The 23368-nt window shown below is 31.9% G+C and overlaps 1 protein-coding gene across 1 annotated transcript; it reads right to left on the bottom strand.

Moving 5' to 3' along the window:
* Positions 1–14116: 14116 nt before the first annotated feature.
* LOC127728326 (homeobox protein unplugged-like) lies at positions 14117–21076 on the bottom strand. The gene is made up of 2 exons (XM_052235673.1): positions 20540–21076; positions 14117–14933 (listed from the first exon to the last, which is right to left on the bottom strand). The coding sequence occupies exons 1-2, from the start codon at positions 20970–20972 to the stop codon at positions 14434–14436; spliced, it is 933 nt and encodes a 310-aa protein (XP_052091633.1). The 5' UTR covers positions 20973–21076; the 3' UTR covers positions 14117–14433.
* Between the last annotated feature and the right edge of the window lie 2292 nt (positions 21077–23368).

Here is a 23368-nt window from a genome sequence, read left to right on the forward strand (position 1 = left end):
AGAAAGCTACTGAAGAAGTCGGAGTACACTTTTCGAAGTTTTACGGGCACCATCATAACTTGATTGACCGTTATAGAATAACTGAGATAGAAAAAAACTTAACATAGAAGCTGCGAGAATTAGAACAAGATTGCATATCTTTACTTATACTGGACATCTACATATAGAGACTGACTTAGAACTTTCACACAGGCAGTCATAAAAATTCAGTCAGTACACTTTTAAATGATTTAATGTAAAGACGTCAAAAGCAGTTCTGGAAAAGCACGACCCTATACAATGCAAAAATATATGTATCGGCATGCTATAGAACCATAAGGGCCAATAACGGGGATAACAAAACATGTTGTTAATATAAAGTTAAACTACTAAAATAAATTCAATGTTCGTATCGAAAAAGACAACATTCAAAGATCTTACAACAATGTCAAACTATTCATTTTTTAGAATAAGTGCATTCAAAGGACCAATAAGTTTACATGGATTGTATCTATAATTACCAGATCTATAAAAAAAGTAACGTTTGAAACAAGATTTTTGCATGGCCACAGTCATGCATGATAAGAACGTAATCATCCAATAGGTAGGTTCCGCAATGTAGGCAGACCAATATGAAATGTAGGAATTTTGACTACCACTTTGAAATGAGGGCATGTTTAAAAGTGCACACATTTTGACCCTATTATATCAGCCCCTCTTGAGCATGGGGTTAAGGAAGCCCAGGGATACCATACTTCTATACCATGTCAACTTTTGGGGGTGACCCAGGGGCGGATTCAGGATTTTGGAAAGGGGCGTAATTCCATAAAACGGATGATATACAGCCCAACATTGCGAGGCGAAACATTTTTCGGACGATTTTATGCTAAAAAATCATATAAATCGTGAAAACATGATATAATTTTTTTGGGGGCGATCAAAGGGGGAGGGTCGTACGACCTCTACGACCCCTGGATCCGCCACTGTTTGTGCGAAATAACATCTCTAATCAAAGTTCTTTGCCTGGAAAATTTTAGTTAAATTTGTGGTAATCATGTTGGTAGTTGGACTTTGCATGTTTTTTTTATCAATTGTGTTACTTTTAGGTCATAGACAAGTGTGTATCCTCACCACATTTTGTGAGTGTACCAAAAATTCGTCGAAGATACCAATGCTTACAATTTAGAACGCCAAACGATCGTTTCATCTACATAAAACTCATCAGTGACCCTTGAATCACAACAGTTTCAAGACCATAGCAAAAATAACGAAAATTAACAGCATTGTAAACCAAACAATTCCAAAATGTAGAGCTAACTGATTTTTATAGTTTATTCTTATGTTGTACTGTTACACCACTGTCCCAGGTTAGCGGAGGGTTGGCGCCTTCAAATTACTTTAACCCTGCCACATTCTGTATGTGCATGTCCTAAGTCAGGAGCCTGTAATTCAGTGGTTGTCGTTTGTTGCTGTGTAACATTTTTTTTTCGTTTATTGTACATAGATTAGGCCGTTAGTTTTCTCGTTTGAATTGTTTTACATTTGTCATTTCGGGGCCTTTTATAGCTGACTTTGCGGTATGGGCTTTGCTCATCGTTGAAGGCCGTACGGTCACCTATAGTTGTTAATTTCCGTGTCTTTTGGTCTCTTTAGGAGAATTGTCTCATTTGCTATCATACCACATCTTATTTTTTTATTTATACTGAATCGGGTTTAGGTCATCTTTTTCTGAGGTTAGTAAAAAACCTAACGGTTTTGGATGATTTAAACACCTAATGAACAGTAAATTTACAATAAGGTCACTGTATTGATGATATTTCATGTAAGCATAGAAGTGCTGACGACTGGGCTTCTAGGCTATACTTCAAAATCAGGCTATCTGGACCATATATTGTTTGTTTTTTTGTTCGTCTTTGTTTATACTTTTATTTTGGTTTTAGAGGATTCGGGTTTATTGGTTGATATGATCCATTGTTGTGTCCGTTTTTTGTGGTATTTTGTGTCTGTCTTGTTATGTATCAAGAAGTACCAAAGGGGCTAAAAAAAAACCCAAGTATAAAAAGGGATGATAACACAACGACCAACAAAATATTGAATAACACGAATCTTACCGAGAAACAGAGGTCGAACCTATGTTTTCTGGAAGAAAAAGCAGACCCTGCTTCAATAGTAGCACCCGTCATGTTGCTCGTGACAAGTAAAAAAGTCCCATTCAGTGATGTGTGATGTTATAAATTCGAAAAAAGAAGGTGTCGTTGCAGCAACACATTGAACATATCTGTGATCGTAAAGTGCATAAACATTCTTATTTTTTATGATTAAAGTACAGTAACACATCTTCTATTACTGTATGATTCATTGTCTACTTCTAATCCGTCTTACTGTTAGTAAAATTTCAATATACTTTCGAGGTCAATTGAAAGAAAGAAACACCATGAACCATTTTATAATGTGAAAAGTATAGCCACAAATGTGGATGTGTTAACAAAAAGGTTATTTTAAATTAAATTTGCTGATAAATTTTGATACGCTGCGGTTATTGAAGACTGTAGACAATACCAAAGATAAAAAAAAATAGATATCAGCATATTAAATAATTGTGTTGTAAATAAGATTATTTAGCATAAAATATTCTAAACAACAAGCAGGAACTATACGGATCAATTAACATACAAAATAATGAATATTTACCTTTCTTTTTATTGACTACTGCCGAGGCTTAATAAAAAAAAGTCAGACTCGTTGCCTCAAGTATCATTTTATGTTCATGTGTGTTTGCAGGATTATATAATATTAAAAACCTCTGTTAATATTGCAATACAAACATGAATATGAATACAAAAAAAAGTTCGTCTTTTCGCATTGATGTATATGTGTGAGCACTGAAATGATTCAGTTACATACACTTCTGGTTAAAAGGAGATGTTTTAACCTAAGTGAGTATAGTATTATCAGACTTTAAAACATAAACGGTTATAAGCAGGAAAGTATGTTCAAAAACAAAAAGCGATCAATAGATCATTTTTGTCCGATTGGTGGTTAACATTCACAAATATCCAGGACTCAGAGTAAATGGACATATCTATTTGATAATTGTAACTGATATTGACAATGTTGATATTGAACATATATTAAAATGCCTAAGGATATTGGGGACAGAAATTTGACTAATTTTACGCTATAATCATCTGATTAACACCAGGTGACACAAGCTTGGTATAGCAATAATTTGGTTTTGAATGTTCAAATATATGTATATCATTAAATTTTAATGGTTTTACGTCAAATATGTCACCTCTAAAAAAAAGGGCGTGTAAGAAAGAGAGAGAGAGAGATATTCTTTATTGAAGGTTTATATCAGCAATGTCTCATGTCTGTGACAAGTTCGTAAATTAGCACTGATCAATAAGTTTTACGGGAATGATGTCCTTATAAAATGTTAATTCTATAGACAGTTGCATTGTAAGCGCTCTCAAGTGTGCTATTCTTACCAGGTATTTGTGAAATTTGTTTCAAAGGTTTATATAAGCAAGGTCTCGGACAAGTTCGAAAATAAATTCTAGCCAACTATATTTTAAAGAGTTATGCCCATATATAAAAAAAATACATTGTGATCCCTCTCGCACCTACATTTCTTGTTGGATTGTTATTTTCTCTTTGTATCAATCTGATGAGTTAAGCCCTTTTCAATTGATTTTTCATAGTTTTTTCTTATGTTGTATTGTTACACCAATGTCCCAGGTTAGTGGGAGGGTTTGGCCCCAGAAAACTAGTTTAACCCCGCCACATTAAGTATGCGCCTCTTACAAGTCAGAAGCCTGTACTTCAGTGGTGTCATTTGTTACTGTATATCATATTTGTTTTTCGTTCGTTGTTTTGTACATTTATCAGTCTGTTAGTTTTCTCCTTTTGAATTGTTTTACATTTGTCATTTCGGGGCCTTTTATAGCTGACTATGCGGTATGGGTTTTGCTGATTGTTGAAGGCCGTACGATGACCTATAGTTGTTAACTCTTTGCTGAGAACAGAATGTTTATATGCAATGCGGGAGACACTGGAACGCTGTTCTTTGGACAGGTAAATTGACAATAAAAAAAGACAGTAAATTGCATTTAAAACTTTTTTTTAGATATGAATGAACTTAGTTAGGAATTATCTAGCAGCCAAGTCTTTCGCGACAAGTGGATCACACTTTACATGCATACAAATTTATAACTGAAATGCATTTTATTCGTGCTGAAACAAGGGTATCAAAAATAAGGCAAACTTGCTGACTGTCGTTAATGATTTTGACACAGAAGGAATGCCACGACTTAGCCCTCAACAACGTGGAACTCCTAAATACTGGACAAGGACCCCGAGTCAATGCAAACCCATTTAATGTCCGCACTAGCTGTTGAACGTTAACTTTACTGACCACGTGCTACAGTTTATAAGTCATTTCATAAACAAATGTACTATTTCAACTTGATTTGTATTTGTGAAGAATGCCATCTATATTTCTTATTTCCTTTATAAACAATATGAGTTTGTGTACCTTACTAACCCATTTTTATTTATACAAAATATACTGAGAGTTTTCCCCTATCCAGTCGTATCTTTGCGGATGAAACGAAAAATAAACCATCAAAAACAAAACACGAAAAAACACTAAAAACTGTTAGGCGATTCGAAACAGTCAAAAGTTTAAACTAAGACCTACTGGAGATCCATAAAATGTCTGTTTTGTCATTTTTTTCCACTCAATACTTACCTGAATCAAGTTATTTTTTTCGCATACTAGTGCAGAGTATTTGTATCACCTAAATGTTTTAAATCACAATTTAATTCTTGGTTAACGTTACGCAGAGTCGAAATTTGTTTTCTGTTGATCCACTTTCAACTTCTGCCGTATGCAATACTTCCAAATTTAAGCATAGCAGTATGAATTTTTCAGCTATCAATAAAGAGCCATCAAATTCCTCTGTAAAACTTATATGAATAAATCAATAGATTGTTTTTGACATGAAATTTCAATGGTTTCATAATTTGTGTTTTTTTCAAGAAAAATAGAAGTATACTACTTAAAGAAAATTTTGTAACACTTCCATTCAATGAGATTATTGGGGTCAAACTTTGAGAGGTCATATGTTTGTAGAAAATGCTCAAAATGATCTGAAAATAACAACATTTCTGTTTTACAGATGTTGAATTGATGGTAAAAAAGATCCCATCCCAATTGTGACTTTTAATTTTGACCCCTTCCCTCAAAGTTCGTGATTTGTGTAGCTGTTTGAAAATTAACCAACACAACAGTAATACTTTTGAATGCCTAAATGATTGAAGACTAAATAAAACTAACTTGAAAGATAAATCAAGAGTTTGTTTTACTTTATTTTCAGCTGTGTTGCTTAACTTTTTTTTTAGTAGTATATATTGATAAGGTTCAGAATATACATGTACTGTCCAAATAATTTATCTGAAACATAATTATACACAATATATTCAAAAACCGAAACAAACAAAACTACTGAAAAACTATGCAGCGCTCCCTAATTCGTATTTGTACAGATATGGAGAGGTTAATGTTTTCAATTCGAAACAACAAAATATTAACTTAATATTAATATGAGATGCACAGTGGCATTATGTAAGAAAGAATCCGTGGACTTTTCATTGACTAGTCATTAGTTAGCCTGACTTACGGATAACAGATGTAGATACGCGAAAGTCCATAAACTCCCAAATCACCAATACCTAAATTTTAATCGTTGAAGCTCGCAAATCATTATGTTTAAACAAGACACACTAAGAAATGTAAATAATCACATGATTAAAATCAAAGCAAATAAGAAGTTGGTGGTCATAAATTATTTAAAAGCCAATGAAGCGTGCAAATATTTGCTGGAATTTCCATATATTTCTTACAAAAAGAAACTGAATACGTTTATAGACTTCATATGTACATTAGTAATTGCAGTCAGACGCACCTTAACCTTTATTTTTACAAATTTACCCATGTAATTAAAGCTTTATTCAGTTTTAATGATTTGAAATTAGCTAATTCCGATAAAAGCGCAACCAATACCTTCATTTATGTAATTGTTGTCAATACTGATTCCATACGAGGAAAGACGCATGCAACCGGATAACAAGCAAAGCGAAGTGAAATTAATTCTTTTGTTGATTTCGCTCTTTCTTTGATTAGCCAATCAGCAAGAAGCTTTTAGAACCATGTCAATTACATTGATCAAAAGATGAAAGCATAGAGACATACTGTAGACAAAGCACTGTTAAAACTAATATGAAAAGTCTTCTCTTATATCGATTTGTAGTTTAAATTTAATCTGACGACAGCGATATCTAATTAAAAAGAGAGAATTATCGGATATATTTCTGGAGAGATCTGCAATCGAGACACCAGCTTCGTATAGTGCAGTCTTTGTGAAATGAAGTGCAGCAGCAACAGAAGGCGATTAGGTGAAACTACCAAATTAAGATAGATTCATTGATAAATTATTTTTGCTGAATAGCTTGATATATTGTAATGCGTATTTCATGTAACAGATTTAAAATTGTTCTGAAAAACAACACTTATATCAATCTATGCTTCATTATCAATTAGATATAGACTTTTTAACTAATATGATTAGAGGAAGTGATAAAAAAAAATCCGTTCCTGCCTGAATCAAGGTGTACATCGTTCACTACTGGAAATTTGACCTTACTTGGATCCTTGCACATGTGGATGTTAACTAATTATCGTACTAAGCATCAATGCTATCCTTTCTTGGATTAATAAGTTGTTTGTCCGAAACAAACTTCTGGCTATAAGCGTTCCAGATAGAGGTTATTCTAGAAAAACGCTACTTTCGCCAAAAAAATTCAATATAAACATGTAAAACGGTTTCATCTCCAAACGTCATCAAAACTGCTGTATCTTTGAAAATTAGAAAATCAGAAATTGGAAAATATCTCTTTGGATCCTGATTAGTGCTTCGGCTTGTCATGAAATAGAAGTCCTTCATAAGGGATTTATCATTTAATACCTGGGAGGCGGCTGGTCATTTTGAAATCAAACATATAAAATTTTCTTGATCCCCCCATGATATGTCACTATTTTTATTTTATACCCCCCCCTTAAAAACATTTAAAAAAATGTGATCCCCCCTCTATTAAACATGCAAAAATTTTAACATGCAAAACACTTACCTTTGACACACATGATATGTAGGATATACTTGAAGATAATAAAGTTCACAAATGTTTCATTAGAGATAAAATTGACCCCCCACTTTTAATTTAGAAAAAAAATTGAACCCCCCTTTTCCACTTACATAAAATTACTTCATCCCCCTACATTTTGACCAGCCGCCCCCCCCCCCCCCCCCCCCCCCCCCCACCAAACCCCAGGTAAAAAATGATAAGTCCCTTATATAATTTCCAAATGGAAGAAATATTCTGTAATATTATTTCCACTGGAACTTATATTACAGAATTTATACCTTACGGAATATGTGTTCCAACAGGAATAGATATTATAACATTGTTTATAACAAAGTTTCCTGGGGGAACTTCTGTTTGGCGGAACAATTATTTGTTGACAGGCTACTAGGTGAATGATACCCTTGGAGACTATCCACAAGTTGTAGTATCGACTAAATGGTAGATACGGAATCTTCATTGGTCGTAGATGAATTTTGCTTTTCTTTTTTTTGTTTCGTTTGGTCATATAGCTCCTCAAGTATTCAAATAGTTTTACATCCTTTCCTTTCAAATTTTTGGTGTGAACGTCCACGGTGAAGGTAAATCCAGAAAAGCGCGATGTGTGCACCAGATTTATAAAGTGTTACAGTCAAACCTTATAAAGATTAATCTCGGGACCAGATATAACTGAACTTATAAGTGAGGCGACTTTTCATTGAGGTCAAAATGCATAGATATTACCACTGTTTGTACCGAATCGAGGGCATCATCAACACAGTAGTCAGTGCTTCGGTACTGAAATGGTTTTTAACATACCTTTATTGAATTCTCCATTGATAAATTTTCAAATTATTTAGAAACTAAAGGCCGACTCCTTTAGGCAATGTTGACCTTAGATGGATTTCTATTGTTCATGTAGCTCTTCGCGTATTGAAGTAGTTATACATCCTTTGCTTTCAAATTTTTGGATTTGAGCGAATTTTCAATCTTTCAAATCTTTGGGTTTGAGCGATTCTTCGGAGAAACAAGTCATGTTTTAAAAGAAAAACAATGATTGGTATACATGTACTGGTTATTCCATGTTATTAACATTTAAAGGGGTATGAGAAATTGCATGTCCTTGAATATCCTTTTGTTTCTGAACGACAAAGAAGGTTGTAGAATAAAACATTCATTTCTCCTGTCTTAGTGGGCTTTGAAGAAAGATCATTTTCCCTCAGCCTTTTTCTTGAGCGAACAAATCTACATATCTCCCTCATAAGCAAGGGAAATAAATGTATTGTATCTATTAAAACTGTTACTTTTACTTGGATATCCTTTATTTAGTAGTAACTGATATATTTCCATAATATTAAACTACTTCGACTAATTTTACAAATACGCATAATAAAACAAATGTGTAATAGTGTTATAAGGATTTATTTTTAATGTAAACCCAGAAATTATCCCAATAAAAAATGTGTAAAAAAATGTTATAAAGCAGGGCGTGTAGATGTCACTAAATGGCATAGATTTAATGATGTACAGTCCTTTCATATATAAATATCAACACTAATACAAATCTTGTTGGATCCGTTTGGAGTTGATGCGATTCGAACAGTTTTCACTCACTTTTTTGTCTGTTGGTACTCGAACTTATAACATTTGAACCGTCATCGGAATCCTATAGTTATTTTTTACACATACAAAATTATGAGTCACTTACAGAACTTGAAATAATCTGCGATTTGAAGACAGTATATATACTTAAAATATTACAGCCCGCCTTTTAAATTAGTTTTTCCATCTTGCACGGTTATTTAACTCTTTTATGAGCCATGCGTTTTTAACCTTAACCGCACTCAGAGAGATGTATCAGTAATGAAAACAACACAACCGCCGGACGAAGTGAGTTGGCTACTTGACGCCATGGTTTTATTACTATCAACTGATACGGAAAACACAGTTAACTCCCTTTCTTGTGGAAATTAACCATCACTTATTTGTCATGAAATATATTTAATATCGGAAGAAAGAGGATAACATATTTCTTTTGAAATATTTATTACTTTTATGATGTTTAAGTCTATTAGATTCCAGGTGAGTGATTTTTCAGAATTTGAATAATGCCCCCACGCGTTAAAGAAGATACTTTTGTTAGGGGTCATATCACTATAGCGTAAATTTTAGACGAACATACGACAGATTTCATTGTGAATTTGCGGATTTTTTTAAAAGAAAATTACAAAAAAGTTAAACAAATTGAGAAAATTTTATTTCAACTTTCCTGAAACTGTATTTACTGTCGTTTAACTAAAAACAATAAAAACCAATTTTTGGTCTCGTTGCTTTTACACGATGTAAGCAAGTTTCAAAAGTGCAGTGTTTACTGTAATGTTCAAAATGTTACGTTATACATTAGTGATTTTCATAAACAGAAAAAAAGCTTCTACTGAAAAATCGTTTTGTTTCTAAAAAAAACCTAGGGTATGCAGTACATTATATTATAACACAAAAAATAAAATTACCACATGTCGCTATTGATCAACGAGTTTTAAACGTACTGCAGATTCACCTTAAGAGATTGAACAGACTGTATCAACGTATACTGGGAAAGAGTAAGATGTGGTTGGACATTTCTTCATAAGATGTTATTCGTTACATAATCATTTTAATAACATAAATGTAAAAAAATCACAGAGATATAAAACTGTTAACTTTTAATTTCTTTACTGTTTGGTCGAAAATAAAATACAGATAAAAAACTAAATTAAAATGATTATCTATAAATAGAATACAACTTAACTTCAATTTTTCATTTTTCAAGATGTTAGTTTTATTTTTTAAAATCTTCTCGCTTGTTTAAATTTATTATTAGGTTGTGCACCATAAAAAATTACTTTCACCATAAGCATCAAGCAAGACTGGAATCAAAATTTTGAATGGCATTTCAGGATTTTCAGCCACGAACACTTCAATTTAAATACCGATTTCAATGCAGGCGATTTGAATTTTTGAAATAACCTTCGTACGGTTGGAACACAAAAGTTGGAAAGCCAAAAGTATAAAACGTTAAGAACAAACAAACTAATTGTTTAAGTCTATTAGATTCCCTTCGGCTGTTGTCTGCTCTATGGTCGGGTTGTTGTCTCTTTGACACATTCCCCATTTCCATTCTCAATTTTAATTGCATCTAAGCATGACAACTACGTCTGTCTAAGTTCAACTCTGCTTGAGGGAGTGTAGGTGTAACCTGGAATTTTAAACAAAATTAATACTCCAATCTGTATATACCGAAGCATTGGCTACTGTTTACTTCGTGGACTATTAGTCTTCCAGCTGGTACCGTCTATGGCGTTTCTCGATTCAAAATTCAAGAATATAGTTACAAAAAAAATCTTGACATAAATTTGAGTACGACCGCACAAAAAAATAATAAGTTTTAAAGAGATCAGGCCGTTCAGTCATAAAATATTACAGTACTCGGAGTACTAAATTTGTTGCACGAAACACCAATTCCAGTATTTGGTTGGCTGATTTCTGTGTCTGAGTGCGATAATCGTTTTCGGAAGTTTTGTAACTGCAAGTCATGGAGTCGATGTCTAAGATACAGCAAGTCAAATTACCAATAAAACAATACTATTTAAAGATTTAAAGGTCACCATACGGCCTTTAATAATGAACAGACAATTAACAGATAATCCTGTCTAAAACAACTTCTCGCCAAGGCCAATGAATAAAACATGCTCAGAATCTGATAAACATTGTCATAACTCCTTTAATATTTTGAAAGAAACATTGTCTTTTTCTGGTTGTACATGCATTTCAAAAAATAAATAAACTTTATTGACGAAAATTGACGAACTTGGGGAGGACGTTTATAACATAAAAGTTTGTCAATATATAGAAATCACTTTTTTGTAAAATTCGTCGTCAGTAGGATTTTGTCGCTATTAACATAGTGTTCATACACAAGTGGTCACTAAATCAATCTTTAATCACCTAAAATCAATATTTGCTATCGGAACCATAACTAGTCTTTTGCATATTATTTAATTTCAATAAGATGTTTGGATTTGTTTACCTTTACTGTTTCCTTGTCAGTTTGTGTTTAAAGAATTGTAAATTATTTAGACTTTCTAAGGTGGAAAAAATCCAACTTCTTTCAAACAGGAGTTAAAAATCGATATCAAGTACAAAGTATACGAACGGGTCAGATAAAAGGAAATACAAAGAAGATTGACATGAAGATGTCCTTTGTCTTTTTATGTTGTTATATAACTGTCTCTTAGGTATATTGAGAATTGAAAAGTAAAAAGCTTTGGTTGTAACAAACTCCCGTTAAAAAAAAACAGAAGGTGACAAATGGTACCCATGCCACTGAAGGTAAGCATAAGCAAGTCTTGTATTATTGTTCAGTGGCCAAAATCGATCATATGTCAAATTCGACAAGAGCAAAAAGCGGTAGAACAACCTCAAGCAATCCGCTAAATATACCTCCAGTTATCTGTGACACATTAACCTCACTGCAATCGACAAATTTGTTATAACGACCTCTTAACAGTTGTAGTAACAATAGCAAGCAATGATGGGTATTTCTTGATTGAGGGATTAGTGTAGTCTCAGTGAAGAGTATGCAAGTTCGGTACCGAAAAAAGTAACAATATGTCGGTAATTTTATAAGTATGTTTATATTAAAATCAAAGCTTTGTTTTCAAACGGCCGTTGGTAAACTAAACAAAATTAAATATGCACTTCATTTTATCAGATATACTAGTATAACTTCATTTTTTTGTTACATATTCCTAGCGCATTGGTAATTTTAGATTCAAAATCTTTGAGCTTCCCCGATGATATCAATGCTGAGAGCAGATACGCTCGTCGTACTCCATGTGTCTAATCATATTAAATAACTTTTACATTAGTTTAATATAAAAATAAGGAGATGTGGTATGATTGCCAATGAGACAATTCTCCATCAGAGACCAAATGACAAAGAAGTTTACGACTATAGGTCACCGTACGGCCTTCAACAATGAGTAAAACCCATACCGCATAGTCAGCTATAAAAGGCTCGAAATGACAAATGTAAAACAATTCAAACGAGAAAATTAACGGCCTGATTTATGTACAAAACAATGAACGAAAAACAAATATGTTACACAGCAACAAACGACAACCACTGAATTACAGGCTCCTAACCTGGGACAGGCACATACAGAATGTGGCGGGGTTTAACTAGTTTGTTGGCGCCAAACCCTCCCCATAACCTGGGACAGTAGTATAACAGTACAACACAAGTACAAACTATAAAAAATCTGTCGAAAAGGGCTCAACTCATCAGATCGGTACAAAGCAGAAAAACATCGAACAAAAACGCCGCCCGGACGTGGCAGGGTATTTATACATCCTCACAACAAAAAAGACGCTAAGTACAGATCTGAGAGCAGAGGCGAATTTATAGGGTTTTCCAGGGGCCCGAACCCCCCTTTTGTGGTTATTTAGGGAATCACTGAAGCATGACTGGAGCGGGCCCCCTCTTAGGCAGTCAATGGGCTCCCCTCCCCTTATGAAAATTTCTGGATCCGCCACTGGAGAGTACTTGTTACTGACAGCTAGTTCGAAGCCAATAACAACTAATAATAAAATCATGTATCTAAGACTAAAATATCAATTAGTACACATCCAACATTCATTTGATTTAGTGTAAAGACGTCATTAACAGTCAGAGAAAAACATGATCTTGTGCAATGCCAAGATACAGGTATCGACATATTGTAGAGCCATGCATGTGCATATGTATATAAAAATAATATTTGGTTTGATCTGAATTTACTGATTATAAAATAAATATCTTTACCAATGTTTACTTATCACCGCCTCAAACAGTCTGAAATGTTCCATATATACACACAGACTGTGTTTAGTATAAAATAAAGTTACCAAACCAACTAGTGATTCGTTCATTGTTGAATACCCTACATCAACTGTCAAGATGAAGAACAGGAATAAAAGCCCTGTTCATTGATAATTTTCTATATTTTCTATGTATTGTGTGCGATTTTGTCCCATGTACATTTACGCCATATCCTGACCACATACAGGTTAAAACAGTCCATAGCGTGTGTATAGAACTTTGTAAAAATATTGTGTGTTCATGTACGTTCAACATTAATATATTATAATACCCATTTTAGTTTCATATCTACCGCAATGTGACATTCAGAAAATGCTCTATAACAATCTACAGAGATAAAAAAAAAATATATGATACACATTTAAATTGTTACTTCAACAAAACACTAAAATTTTATACATATATATATTTATGTACCCTTTTAGACTTGTTATATATTATATTTTGTAGTGTACTGTATCATAATTTTATGATCCATCGCCCCGTTTTAAAGATTTATCGTTGGCTATTATTCAGTCATTTAATATTTATAAAAAGTACATGTACGTCTAAACAAGTGACAACTCTAGGACAAATCCATCCATTGGATCACCAGTGAAGGTGATACACGGATATAGGTATATTCATAATTACTCTAAATATCAGCACAACAATGTTTAATCTGCAAATTTGCGGAAGCAAATTTTTGTTCTCTTCGCCGGGATTCGAACTCATGCTATTGGGATATCGAGACAACACCGCCTGCACTGTGTCCAGCGCTCTAGACCACTCGGCCACCTAGACTGAACTAAAAAATTCAGATTTCGGTGGCCTAGTTTTACCTTTCCTCGTCAGTAGAATCTATATACATATAGTGGTGCTAAATTTCGATGGACTTGTGGTTGTATAAGTTGTTATGAGGAACATTTGATAACTATAAAAAAGGGAAATGCGATCGTGAAAACGAGGAGCATACATCAAAATTCTATTTTTAAGGCAAATGTTCCAATATTTCAGATTTCTATAAAAAGCAAGATTAATCCACGGTACATCTTTTTCTACTAAAAATTAAATGAAAACCTTACACATATATTTTAATAATCATTCCATAAGTGTGAAATACATTAAACAACAGCATCATTTGGAAAGTAACGGGTTATTTAATATGTACACAAATACGGGCCAGCATCTTTTTATTTAGAAAGCTCGCACAGAAAGTTGATGATTTCTTCTGGTTAACTATGATCTGTGTTACTAACCGGGTTAAAAAGTTCAGATCTTTGGCCTAGACTTCTGAATAAAATGTAAATTTGCCGTATGGCAACATATTCAAACAGATATATCCACAAAAATTAACAAGCTGATCTTATTTCATTGACTTAAAAACCAGAAATTTAACTTGGGGATGTCTGTTTCAATGTCTTTTCAAACTGCTGATGTTGACTTCGGATAGCTAGTCTGTTGACATGCACGGGAATTGGGACAACAATTTTCGGTTTATTAGACATGTCACTTCCTGTTCGACCATGAACCATTCCAGCTTTTACTCTCTTCCATTTGGCGCGTCTATTTTGAAACCATATTTTCACTTGAACCTCACTAAGTTTAAGATTATGTGCTATATGTGACCTTTCCGTAAGCGATAGGTACTTTTTACTGTGAAATTCCTTTTCTAGCTCTAGCAATTGTTCACTCGTAAAAGCCGTTCGTCTTCGTCTTGATTTTACATTACCAGAATCGTTTCCGGTTGAAGAGTTTTTAAAAGATTTGAGGTCAGAAGAAGAATCGTTGAGATCATCACAGTCTATATCGATATCTTTCTCTTCGCAAGAATCTTCGTTGATTTCACAATCAGAGTCTCTTGGCTTCAACGATCTGTTGTTACTGCAACTGTCTGTGAAAAATAACGATAAAAGTTTGATAATACATTTATTTTCAGTTAATAGATTAAAGAATTATTTTACACTTTTCAGTCTTGAAAGAAAACCAATTGTTCAGCATCATTTCATAATTTTACTAAATAATGAATAGTGAAATCTTTTTTGACCTTTTACTCACCAATCGCGACAAATCTGACAACTACGTATTTTAAAATAGGAGTTAAAAAAAAATCTGTAAAAATCGGTACTTGCATGAAACGCCCTTTCTGAAACTCGAATATTCTTACGCATGCATTTTAAAAAAAAATCTACTACATATAGTTCCTATCCAAATTTTACAATTTATGATTATCTCAAAATAATATACCAATATTGAAAAGTCATCTTATAAATGTTAACATATATCAGTTTTAATGTTTTATTTTTTGTTTAAATGTTAAACACATAAATTAATATTTATAAAATAAAGGTGTTGGTTATTTAACCATATGTAATAAATGTATAGTAAAAATCGATTAGATGTCTACCCGTAAGGCTGACCAGATGTAATTGTTCAATTATAAAACGTTTCAGACAAGTGTTGTTAATTTCCTGTGTATTTATATTAGACATGTCTTGTATTTTCTGTAGCTATCGTAGGAGAAACTGACATTAATTCATTTTACATTGCTTTCCGTCTTTTCGACATTTCTAACTGTTTTGGACAAAGCCATGTTACACAACAAATGTCTTTCTCAAATGAAAAAGTCCAACATAAAAATCTGTTGTCACAGACCATTCTTGTAAATGGATCTTAATTTTGTTTTCATTGAATTTACTATTGCCTTTAAGTAAACATATCTGTCGGTTATGTGAAGTAAAGGATTGCCAGTGTCATACAATTCTTGACAGGGACCGACAGTGAACTACTCCGCCCATTAATTTTCTGGTGGTATTCATTTCATTTAATTATGGTATCCAAAAATTAACAGTTCCAGATGGGCTGTGAATTCTTAGGTTTCTTCTCAAAGATTTAGCAATAAAATTATGGTGCATAATTGTTGCAAAACATTAAACTACGATTTTAACTTTTTTGGTGAGAATGTGTATCGAAATGGCGTGAAAATAACATGGTTCTCATATTTTGTTGACCATTTAAGTGCATTTTATTAGACATTTTAATGTATTGAATAGCAGCAAATTAACCATTAGAAATCAGTCCACCCAAGTGATTAAAAGCCACCCACATCTGTTTTGGTGTTATTTGTAGCTACAAGGCAATATGCTGAAGGAGTTGGAAGTCGAAATGCAAGCCGAAATATAAAGTAATTCAAACCAAAATCAAATTTTGCACCCCTTTTAAAAATCCTGATTTATAATTCAGAATTCACTGCTACCAACTAAAGGATTTTCACAATATGTCTTCGTTTTTTTAGTCTTTACTTTTTTTCAAATGAATGATCCATTATTATTTTCACCAGTCTGTATTTTACTAATCGTTTCCGTCGTTGCCATATATAGTATAAATGCTTTTAAGATTGTTTCCCATTTTATAATTATTTCATATAGTTGATCTTTGAACCTCTAGGGCCACAAATGAACGGCTGTTTGTATGTCAGATGTAGAACATAAAGTCAAAATTAAAATATGGTAAACTGATTCAAATTTATACTTCATGTTGAATATCACAGCTGTTTAGTATGTACGAATTTCTTGATTGTTCAAAACGAGGCTCATTTAAGAGTAATTATATCATAAAATGGAATTTTTAATGGAACTGATGTTGCCCTTACGACAATATAACCTGATTGATTTTGAAAAAATTACGCCTAATTTGTACCGTTCATTGACAGTAAAAACGAATTAAAAATAAATCTGAACTACACCATGATACATTCCTTGTGCTCCATGCTGAACATATGCTTTTTGATAGCTCGTAACCTGGAAATGTTTCGAGAAGAATTATCCGCCTGGGAGCATTTGATTGGTATGGTAGGGTGGGTTTGATTGGCAAAATAGATTGACCAATTTGCGACCGTAAAAATCAAAGGCAGACGTAATTGTTGTTTCGAATAAAATATCCTTTAATCTTCAATTGAATACATGTAATAACACCTTGCTTATTTTGTGTGAAAATTGATTTTATATTTAGAAAATAGTTCAGAATATTAAGAAATATTAGATGTATATTTAATGTCGAATTTCAAACTTAGTCATTACAATCCCAGCTTGTTACTCATAAAAAAGACGAAATATGTCGGTTGAAAGTAGATTTAGGGACAGCTTCTTGAACTTGTATCAATTAAGGACAGTCATTAGAAGTTTGAAATACTTATATATTAGGTAGAGAACGCCTATGAAATATAAAATTGTTCAAAATACCAATGAATTTTATTGTATCTGTCGTTAAAATTTCATACTGCTTTCATCAGTACTCAACTCAACGGTTTAGAAGTCGTTAAAATTTCGACCTGAGCAACCACATCATAAAATAAATATTCAAAACACAATATTTTATATAGCACAACTGAGACGCTAAGAAACGTATCAATTATAAAGATGTTCACTGAAAATCAAGAATATCAACTGAGCGAGTTACATAAAGAAATCAATTCCAATTTAAAGTAATTTACTATATTTTTCCGGGACAATTATAAAAAGAAAAAAAAAACTATTTGAAAAAAATAAGGAAAATTCACATAACAGTCTTTAAGACATCAGATTTTTATTATTTTCACAGACTATATTTAGGTTTTTCATCTTAAAATTTGGAGGATGATTTTTCACAAATTGAAATATCCTCAAGTCTATCTGTAAGAAATTGCTCAAAAGAAGAAGGAAAATGTAGACAGTTATTTCAATTTATTTCGATTCAATATGTGTGCGTTTCTTTACTGAAGGCGTTATGACTAAGCTACAACGTATGAGCTCCAGAAGACATATATAATCTTAATCGTTAATCCATCCCCAAGAGATGTCGCTTTGAAAACCGAACTAACATATCAAAGTGTAAATCATTCTCATTACTTTTAAACCAAATTTTGTTAAATTTAGTTTAAACGATAATTTAAAAAGGCTGTTTTGTACTATGGTTAAATATTAAAATAGATTTAAACATGTGTTGCGGATTTATTTATAAGAACCTCTCATGCGAAAATGTTACAAGTTTTTGAAAAAACGAAATGGAGTATTATTTGATGCAACAGTGGTTAGAGACTTAATTTTGAAGTCTTTCAACATGAAAAGTCATCGTATGACAAATCAGTTTCTTTGATCGACAGTTAAATTGTAAAATAATATTTTGATTATTTCATCGTTTTAGTCATACCTAATTGTTACGTTTTAAACCCCGGTTCACATCAACTACATACCACCTCTTTCAAATCACCAAATAGAAATATTCGAAACTTTTTAGTTATGGTTATAACGCTGTACATGGTTTCTTTATGGATGGCGTGGCGGGCCGATTTTAGATAAAGTAATATTAAGAATATATGCAGATTTATATAATTATATAAATATGTTGTGTTTGAACAAAATTAAATACATATCAAAAACAATACACAGATTCAGTTTTAACAAATACAAATATGTATAATTATACCTATCAAATAAGTACTATGTATATAAATACAACTATGTTTGTTATTAAAACATAAATTAAATGACAAAAAAACAAGTTTCAAAATAAATGAAGTTTACATAAAAGCGTCGAATGTTCTTTGAAAAGTGAAGCAACATATTTTTTTCTATGTTTAAGTGTTTATAAAATAAAAATTACTGACTTTGCTTGAAACATTAGTTTTGCTAAGTTCCAAAGTCGACATGTTTCTATATTAAAATCTATAATTTTGTTTAATTTCTGTTGTATTGAAATGGTTGCTATAAAAATATAAACCGCAGTAATTATATTTATTTTGTTTTAAATATCTTGAAAATATCTCAAAAAATGTTTTACTGTATTTCGATGTAAATTATAACTTCCTCTTTCCGTAAAAACAGCATTTTAAGTTCCATAATTCCATCGACTTATTCTTTGAATAAACGTTAAGATAATTCTATGTCCACATTAATTCTAAATAAAGTTTAGGAGCTGTGACAAAAGAAGTGAAAATGACGAGATTCTTTTTTTCAATATCTTCAAGTCTATTCTAAAAGGAGCGAAATCAAATTTTATTTAGTTTATATATTTTTACAAGAAAAATTACCAGTCTGTAGGAAAAATTAAATTTTCAAAAATGGAATGGCTGAAAATATTTTTGAATTTTCTCTGAAGGAGGCGATTGCATAATTTATTTTATCAATAACATTATCATTTATAAATTGTTGCGGGCAAATATGAAGAACCGAAAAGTAAGTTTGCTTGAAACACAAAATAAAATTAAGGATATTTTTGAAAATGACGTTCTTTTACCAAATTTAAAGCAGTGGTATTGGATAGATGCATGATAAACAATCCTAATAATAATTGGGAAAACCATTCAAATATCATTATTATATGTTTAAAAGGTGTATGTTGCAGATGGCATACATACTTTGTTTTTAGGTAAAACTCGTTTCAAATACAGAGGGAAATGACTAAGTAATAAACAAAAAATAAAAATTAAACTACAGTTGTATTTAAACAGTTTAAAAGATAATTTTAACATATTTGATTTAAAAAAAAAAAATCAAAAAATAAAAGGAAAGTTATATGAAAAAGAGTAGAAAATCAAAAGATGTACAGTTACAACTTAAAATTGAAGCTAGGATTATTCCTTGTTAAATATTACTCTAGTACAAAATAGTGAAAAGATACATTTCCATAAAAAAGTAAAATCATACGACCTTAGCCGTTATCGGGTCAAGCAAAATGCAAAAGTGTGAAATTAGAGATTTTTATTTAATCCACATACCCCGGTTGGAATTCATCAAAATTGAATTTATAAGACGCCAACGTGCTGTTTTTGAGTAAACAATATTCAGAATTTTGAAAGAAACAGTTGTCGGATCAAGCTTGTACCTAACGCCCCGTCATTTTGTCTATTTCATCCCTATATGTGCTGACTCTTCGTCAGTTACAATCCATCCTTTGATAAAACGGTTTCTGTGGTTACCCTTATTATTGACCACACAAGTACACCTATACTGATAGTTTTAGTATTTATTCCTAATAAAAGTTAAAACAGTTCTTAAATATAGTTATTAAGCTTTTCACTCTCTAGTATAAAAATATAGAATAATTTAAATGTTATAAGATTATGAGATCTAAAACACGACCAGTGGATAATGTGAGATGAGATTTGGATCTGCCAGTTGAAAGTTTTTTTTTCGTTGGAGTATTTGAATAAAAATATTCTCTTAATAATCTAAAGGAGAATTTAAACGAATATTAACATAAATTCATTATTATTGTCATTGAATGCAATTCTTGTTTTAAACAAAACAAAAGAGGTGACAATCATATGCAATGTTTGTCAGTTGCTTATTTAATTATTCAAAGTATAAAAAGGGTTAAATGAAAAATTTGAATGGCTGCATTCTCTTATTTTTATTAGAAAAGCTATAAAATAAAAACAGTCTTAATCATTATATTAGCATCATTAATAGAAATAGTTCTAGTCTTTTATTTTGAAAACATTTATGACAATGAAAACAATACCTGTGCTTAGCGGCGAACACCTGTCAAATGTATCTCGTGAGTCTGTTCTTAGCTCCGCATGCTCATCAGCTGATAATTTCAATGATGGTGACGAATGCTTCTCGTGTGCTCCTGGAGAAAGTTTTGATTTAAAATTTAATCCGGCAAATGGAGCCATAGGGTTTACGTTTGGAAGACCATACGGGTTAGGAAAATGTCCTAAGGTGAACTGTTGTGCTCTAGCTGCAAGAAGTTGTTCTGTTGTTAAGTTTTGATAATTAAATGTAGAATCTGAAGCCTGACTAGAAGGTGCAAATCCTGTTATTCCTGTTGTTGGGGGCATGAAAAAATATCCAGAATTGCAAAACAAAGGTCCATACCGGGATGCCACTGCAGTTGGTGCCATTAGAGAATCAATTGAAAACGACCCAATGCCTGGGCGTTGCATCGACATGGCGGAATTATGCCTCAAGTCCGATCTTTAAAGTTACTACTGCTTAGTCCCCAGAGTAAACACTCAACTATAATGTGTATGTATCGCAAGGTGTATATGAAAATGTCCAATGTCAATAAGAATATGTTTTGATCTTCCAAGGTATATTAAATTGAAAGGAGTGGGGTGAATAACGTATATATCATTCTTAAATTACTTTGTGTATTATTCCTCAAATTAGGAAACGATTGAATCCGTGACAGAATTTTAATTATATCCTGTAATCCCATTGGTTCCAAACACGCTCATTGTTAAATCCCTCCTCTTTGGCTAGTTGTATGGGTCAATAAAATGTTTTCATTGGTTCACATTCAACATTCAGAATTAAAGTTGGTCCTCCGATGAAATCAAGTGAAGGTAATTAAGATAAATGATGGCTTGAACAACTTTCCATAGAAAACTATTTTATGAGACAAGATTAATAATGAATACTGAAATTGAGCAACCAAAAGGTGGCCACCTTTGATCGGTTCAAGTGCCTGCAGAAAATGTGAAACGATTAAATGTATTTATCAGGTAGAGTTAAAAACAAAGACAAATAAAATTTAACGATAAAATTGCCGTTAACCATATTTGGTCGTATACTTTTCAGTTGATCAGATTATGATAAAATGTGTTGGAACAAGCGCTTTTTCCAATTAAAAAACACGATACAGCTACACCAAATATTTTATTATCTTGTCTCTGAATGTACAATAAACAATATATGTATACTAAAACCTGACTTAACTTATGCGAAATTATGCGAAATAAATAATTTGAAACAGTTTATATCGATAAAAAAAAATCATTAGTTTGATCCTTAATCGAGTTATTAAAGTGTATACGTGTCAGAATGTATTTTTCTGTTGTAAAGATTAAAAAAAATATTTGATTTGCTACTCAATTGATAATTTTTGTTAATTCATAAAAAAACAGAATAATAAACAAAATACTTAATAAGTTTTAAATGGATATACAATTTGCATGTTATTTATGGAAAAAAATTACATATTTTGAAAGCCATAATTATGAATAAAATCCTTAAAAGCGCATTGGAATAAAAATACTTTTTTCCTGCATGGAATATCAATTTCCAAATTACGTGAATATGTATACCTAAAACTATAGATTTCACGGTTTTAGTAAATCATTTTTAAAATTAAAATAATATCTACCTTTAAGTATAAAACAAATAAAAATAACATTAAATTCTTTCAAGTTTTCGAATGAAATATTAACAATGCTACTTGTATTATTTAGATATTTATTCCGATAATGAAGCACAGATTAGCATTTACAATATGTTATGTTTGAAAAAGGAAAAAAAAATAAAGCTATATTATAAAACTTCTTGATAAGAGAATAGAAAGATAGCATACACAAGTAATGTGTAGAAATATAAAAAAAAGCCAAATGATGCTAGAGCAGAACCATTAAAACAAAATAACAAAACAGCACACAATTTATCATAAACAAATACGAAAAGACAGGCTAAGAACAGACTACAATAAAGACACAAAAGTTTAGGTACTACAAACTCCATTAATAAAAGAAAGTAAACTGAATGCAAAATAAAGAGTGTTTGATCAGAAATATATTTGTTTTCGTGAATATCTTCTTATCCATACAGAAAAGAAGAAAAAAAAAAAAATGTTTTAGTAACAGATGGTTTAAACGCTTACTCGTGACATTTTGCGTGTTTAAAAAAAAAATAAATAAAAAATACTACTTTTCTTAAGTAACTTGAACGATTCTATAATTCTGTTTTGAAATTAATTAAGTAATATTAATTGAACCGCATCACCTATGATCGATGTCAGTAGTTTGGAAAATCTGTAAAGAACTCAGTTGGTTGGATTACTTTTAAAAAAAATGTGTGAATATAATTGTTTTTGATAAATCATAACACGAGTCTCATAAAGAAAAGCTTGACGGGTGCAACGTGTTTAACATGAACTGTTGCATCTTTAATTGAATTTAAATAAATACAAAATATAATTCATCTGTTGTCATATGTATTTGTATTTTTTTTTGTGTGGCATTTATCTTCTCCTTTCTGATTAAAGTTTTTTATGCGCCCCTCAAAACGGGTCGTGTTATTGTATGCCAATGTCCGCCCCATCCGTCCGTACACACATCGTACGATAACTCAAATTCGCTTTAACCAATTCTCATATAACTTACACATCATTAAAATTGACGGAACAAAGCTCCCTTTTAATATTTTAATCGAGCCTGTGACATTTATGTCGCGAAAGTGAGACATAGCGATCCTAGATTCCATCGTCGGCGTCAACATTTAGGTTCAGTCTGCGGTTACAGTTTTTTTAGACATCAATGACTTTGTCAAACCTTCATGGAATATTAGGAAATTG

This window comes from Mytilus californianus, unplaced genomic scaffold (assembly GCF_021869535.1).
Source record: "Mytilus californianus isolate M0D057914Y unplaced genomic scaffold, xbMytCali1.0.p SCAF_2, whole genome shotgun sequence".
In the NCBI taxonomy this organism is placed as follows: domain Eukaryota; kingdom Metazoa; phylum Mollusca; class Bivalvia; order Mytilida; family Mytilidae; genus Mytilus; species Mytilus californianus.